The following is a 5,791-nucleotide window of genomic DNA, read 5'->3' on the forward strand; positions in this document are numbered from 1 at the left end:
TATTACTACTTTACAACCATAGGCCGCTTTCATAAAACAATTTATATTTTGTTTTTTCAAATTTTCACATTTTTATCAAAAAGTATTAAGGCACATCAAATGTTGTAAAATTCTTTAAAAAAACAAATTCCATACACTAAACAAACTCCTTAAAATTTTACTAAGCTCATAGACAGAATCCATACTCAGAGCAATTTTGTTATTTGCAAGAAAACTACCATTTCGGCACTTTTCTGTATCCTTGTCATCTTCATTATCTTTACCCTTTCTCCATGCGTAATTTTGTTTGTCTCCTGTTTTGTCATTTTCACAAGCTTTCTTATCAGCTCCGTGCTTTGCACACCCAGTTGAAGCTGCTCCCTCTTTTGGTGTCTCTCCTGCTCCTGTCCCTGCTGCTGTGGCTTGTGTTTCTGCTTTACCTTTGCAGTGGTAGCCTTTATCCTCTGTTGTGCTAGTCCATTTCCAGTTATTTTTCGTGCAGGTTCTGTTTGGTGTGTGCTGCTTGCATTGGTTAGCGTAGGCTTCGGTTGAGGCTGCTTTTTCTTTTGTCTTTGGGTGTTGTTCAATTGGCTATGAGATGCTCTGTCTGAGAGCATTGACGAGTTGGGTCCCGCCGTTGGTCATCTGGGTCATGGCGCTTTCGGCGGCGTGTTTCGCTTTCGCTAGCCTGTTTGTTGTCTCCAGAAGATCAGCTGCTGTTTCGATTTTCGTTGCCCAGGTTATTGTTGCTGTTGCCGGTGCCGCTGGGGAAATGGCTCGAGTGTCTGACAGCTGAATGCAGCCGACGTCGCTTTCTGTGCCGCAGCTTCCGGTTGACGATGCTGTTCCTAATATTAAGTGGTCGGCTCCTCCGCCAGACACTGCTGTAGTTGCTCTCACTGCTGTGTCCAAAAGTCTTCGTAGCGTCCTAGGGCTGAGTGGCTGTGGCTGGTACGCTGCGCAAACCGAAGAAATTTTGTTCCAGTTCGCGCCTTTTTGCGTGTCGGACCATGCGCTGGTTGTTGCTGAGCTTGACGCTGTCTCGCCGCAAAGAGCTTTGTCCTGAGTGTCGTCGTTGGCACAGAGGCATATCAGCTTGGTGCACACCGCTGCTTTGCCTGCTGCGCCGTGGCAGTCGGTTTCCCTCGAGTTTGACAGCTTGACATTGCAGTCCTTTGCGCTTAGGTCTGTCGTCTTCGCTGCGCCGTAGATCGCCTCGTATATTAGCCTCTGGACCGACGAGCCATCCTTGGGCAGAGCTGTTTTAAGTGCGTTATTGTAGCCTTGCCTTATATCTTGTGCTTGCTTGAGCAACAGCTGTATCTGCAGAGATGCAGATGTCGCCTCGCTTGTGCGGCGTTTGTTTTTTGGTATTGCGTAAATATCCTTGAGCTTGCCATTGTCATGCATAGAGATGTAGAGGTCCTGCCACCGTCCGTTGTAATCTTTACATTCCTCTTTCTCCCCTGGTGTCTGGCAATACGCACTGCCGTATTTTTTCTCCGCTGCTTTTGTCGGTAACTTCTCTTTGAATATAGAGTGCGCTAGATACATATTTATTCTTTCAAGTTCGTCTAGGGTTGTGGTTGGTATTTCCGTCGTGTCTACAGTTTCTAAGGTTGCTTTTGTCAGCGCTACGAGTTGACATAAGTTGTGGAGGTGCTTCTGATTCTTGTACTCTCCTGCTGTGGGATTCCCTTTATCTATTACGGAAAGCACTAGCAACGTCAGTAGCGCCACTATTGTTTCCGGGAACATGACTTTTATGCAGTGTCGGGTCTCGTCTTTGCTCGCTTCCGGTGATTCGCCTGCTGGCGCACTGTAAGGTACTACCGTTTGATTTTCTGTTGATTAATAGTCACTGAACAGTATAAGAGTGACATTTTTTCGAGTAAAACACTGGGTGTCTGTACGCTCAACAGCCCTTTTTGGCGACATACCTGTCATTTGTTTACGTTTGTGGGCTTCTTTTCTGTTTAAAGCCCAATTTAGAGATATTTAAAAACTGTAACTCATCCTCTTCATCGACCTATAAAAATTCACATCTATACTCAGGCACCACATCCCCATATCACCCAAAATCATTCAAAACTTTCTATATCTAAATTTAAAACCTTTATGGTTGTTACTCCGTTCTATTTTATACAGATTCATTTTTGTTTACAGCTCCTAAAAGAACAAAGTAACTGCGGGCTTTTTGGAGGTAGAGATTCATCTTCTGATTGTTTCATAGATCATTTGCCTTTGGTTTTCTCTTTGTTGTTTAATGTTTTGTAATTGCAGCTAAAAAAGTGTTTTCCTTGGTGTTTTTAATGTTAATTTTTTCTAGTTTTTTTAGTCTGCGACCATCTTTATATGGGGTACCATGTTGTTGATATATTTTAATGTTTATCTGGTATACCAATGCAGAATTGGCTAAGTTTTGCTGTTAATTCTCTCCACTTCATAGAGTGTATTCACCGCTTTATACTTGTTCTATTTTAAGACGTTTACTAGTCCTTATTTCTCATTTTCTGTACAACGCAATCCAGTAATAGTTCTTGTTTTAAACTGTTCCTCCATGTAATGTTATTTCTTTTGTCTAATATGTATGCCATCATTATTATAAATGATATCAGTTCGATAATACTTCACACTTACCCAATCTCTTATCCCTGATTATTTTAATTATTCACATCTGGACATTATTTTTTTTCAAAATTCTAAAAACCACAGTCTCAACCACAATTTGCGCAGTAGTATCTATTATGTTTTGAGCGATATGGCAGCAAAATGTTGCTGTAACACTATATTCTGTTTTAAAGTGTCGTATATCCAGTTGTTTCATCCCATTTTTCTCTACTTATTTCTCATACACTGCTTCTACAACTCTGCATAATGAAGGGGTAACTTCGTAGTCTGCACACTCCACTCCTGTTTTACTCATCGGCCCGGCAATCATATCTTTGTGTATAATGACGTCCAGAGTTATCATGTCGTCTTACACTTCAAACATTCTATTTTCATTTCTGCGTCTCCTTTACTATTATTCTTGTTCTTCAATTGTGCTTCCTCAATTCCTTTCAATAAGTCACTGACATTTTATCCTCGCTTTTTTTATTTTTTTACTTTCATTCTCATAACTATTATTTTCACTATTATTATTACTGCTCTTATTTTATTCGTATATACACTCTCACAACACTGTCCTATTATTATTATTATTGATATCATTATTATGTTAAGGTTCTTATTATAGTATTCGTATATACATACTCACACCAATTACTTACCAATATGTATAGTTGTTTTGTTATCAATAATATTATCTTTAGTATTTCTATCATAATCTTAACTAATATCCACAAAATGAACAAAATAATGCTTATTTTTCACACTATATTACTCTACTATTTTGCACGCATAGCGGACTGTAATACAACGATTTCATATTTTTGAGTTTTTCAATATTTACACACTTTCACCAAAAAGTGTTATAATATATCAAATTTTATCAAAATATCATATTTAAGTAATTTAAAGAAATTTTATAAATTTTATAAAATCATGCAAGAATCCTTGAATTCCTTAAAATGCTACCAAGCTCATAAAGACAGCAGCCGTCAGTGCGAATTGCTTGCTTGCTAGAATAGAGGATCTTTGCACTCTGTTCCATTCCATTTGCAATTTCCAGTGCACTCATCGGCACTTTTCTTACCAGAGCATTTCTCCTCTTTCTTCCCATCATTTCCTCCTTGGTTCTCTTTTTCTGCTTTTTCTGCTGCTTTTTCGCCTTCCTCACTAAAGCTGCACTTTTTGCCCTCGGCTCCATTTTCTTTGAAAACGCAACCCTTATCTTCTAGTTTTTTGCAGGTTTTTTCGTCGTCTTTTGCTGCATTGCAAGTGGTTTCTGTTTGTTGTTTTGGTAGTGCTCCACTTGTTTCAGTTGCTGTTTTTCGAGTTTTTGCGTGTGCTGCTATTTTAAGTGCCAGCTGCTCTGCTCGGTTTAGTTCGTTTTTTATTGTCTCTGTTTTTTGGTTATGTTTGCTGCGAGCTTCAATGTCGTCTGCTGCTGAGTTGAGCTGTGCTATCCATGCTATCTTGTCCAGGTTTGGTGCTCCACCTGTGGCGGTTCCTGCGAATTTTATGCAGGCGGCAGTTGTACTGCCGTCGCAGGTCGCGCCTGGTTGCCCGATGTAGCTGTCGCTGCCGACGCCATGCACTAGGGTGGTTAGCTGGTAGATTGCCTGCCGGATTCCTTGTCCTGTCAGTTTTTGAGCTGCTCGGATCGGACAGAAGTTTCTTATGGCCGTTACTGCTGTGGCCTTGGGTACCGCTGCCGAGTCCCATTTTACAGCCGCCGCTCTTTCGTTGCACAGCTTGTGTGTCCCTGCGCTGCTGGTCGCGCAGACGCACAGGATTGCACCTAGTAGTGATTTCGTTGCCGGGGCGGTCGTTCCGTCGTTGCAGCCGTTTTGCGGCGAAGACGCCGGCGCTGTGAAAGCTTTTGCTACATCGGTGTCTTCGGTCGGTATTTTGTTCTGGCCGTATATTGCCAGCCTTACTTTTTCTGTTATGGTCTTGTCGTCTTTTGGCGTTTCCACTGCTTTTTGTAGTTGCTTATAGGTCTCGAATGCTGCTTCCGCTAGCGCTGTTATTTCTGGCTTTATAGCTGCCAGTTGTGCGGCTCTAGCTTCGGCAATGCCAGTTGCCTTCCTTATTTCTGCGTTAGCTTCTGTACCTGCTGTCGCTTCAGCTGCTGTTGCCGATGTGTCCCATTTTTCTTTCCATTCGCCGGTGAGGTCCGGGACGGGTGCTTTTTTTACTAGCTTCTTGCCGTCCTCGCTTTTTTGCAAGAAAGTGTCGCGCCACGCTGTCTCAGATAGTGTCATGTTGAGGTTAAAGAGTGTTGTCGGTTTATCCGGCTTCGGCGGTATTGGTGGGTCTATAGTTATTTGCCCGTCGCCGAGTTGCAGAGCTGCGCAGAGCGTCGGGAATATGCCTGCGTTTACACCGTCGCTCGTCGCGGCGCCCGCTTGACGGCGGTGGCTAATTAGCAGCGCCATCATTATTGCAGCTAGCATGTATTCCATTTTAGTCTCTTTTTTGTGACGGTTCTAGCATTTGTGAAGTAGGCGTAAGGGTTGATAATGGTGAATGTAGTGGCTGGTTCGGGGGCACAGTTTTTGCGCAATATTTCTTTGTATGTGTCTCTGCAATCAGTACTAAGCTGTGTGTAATTGTTCTTGTCCTCTTGTATTACAGGCTGCTGTCGTTGCCGAGTTCTTGGTACACGTTTCTTCAGATATTTTTTCATGTTTGACCCCATTCCACACAAGGGCTACAGTTTAAACTATTCTTGTCTCACAGTTTCTATAATTTTTGAGCTTTCTACCAGCGGCGATCCTTCCTGCCGCCTGATCCTCTGTCATGGTCGTTGGTGAAGATTTTGCTTTTTTTCTTAGTTCTAACCTCTTTTTGATGCTGCATCATTTACAGTTTCTTTTCTTTAAACAACTCTTCCTCCTTACACTTTCTTCCACAACTGGTTTCATGTTCAAAATCTAATTTCTCACCAGATACTTCATAAACTTTAATTTTCCCCAATTCTTTAGTTTTGAATTGCCTTCCTTCCAACTCCTTATACCAAATATAACTTTTCACAATCAATTTTACTTTCCCTTCCCATGCAATTGGTTGACCTGGAAAATGAATGAATGGAGCTTCTTCAACTTCTCCAATTTCACCATTATATGGAATAGTAAAAAATCTCTTCTCATAATCCAATCCAATCATTCCTCTCAAAACAAATCTCTGCCCAACAGCTTCTTCC

General features: G+C 41.8%; 2 pseudogenes across 2 annotated transcripts; both read right to left on the bottom strand.

The window, feature by feature from the left end:
- Positions 1–486: 486 nt before the first annotated feature.
- TEOVI_000063300:pseudogene lies at positions 487–1,710 on the bottom strand (annotated as a pseudogene). Its single transcript has one exon. A coding segment is annotated over exon 1 (1,224 nt).
- A 1,943-nt stretch (positions 1,711–3,653) lies between these two features.
- Positions 3,654–5,030, bottom strand: TEOVI_000063400:pseudogene (annotated as a pseudogene). The gene has a single exon. A coding segment is annotated over exon 1 (1,377 nt).
- Between the last annotated feature and the right edge of the window lie 761 nt (positions 5,031–5,791).

Source organism: Trypanosoma equiperdum (genome assembly GCF_001457755.1).
Source record: "Trypanosoma equiperdum strain OVI genome assembly, contig: ctg_20, whole genome shotgun sequence".
In the NCBI taxonomy this organism is placed as follows: domain Eukaryota; phylum Euglenozoa; class Kinetoplastea; order Trypanosomatida; family Trypanosomatidae; genus Trypanosoma; species Trypanosoma equiperdum.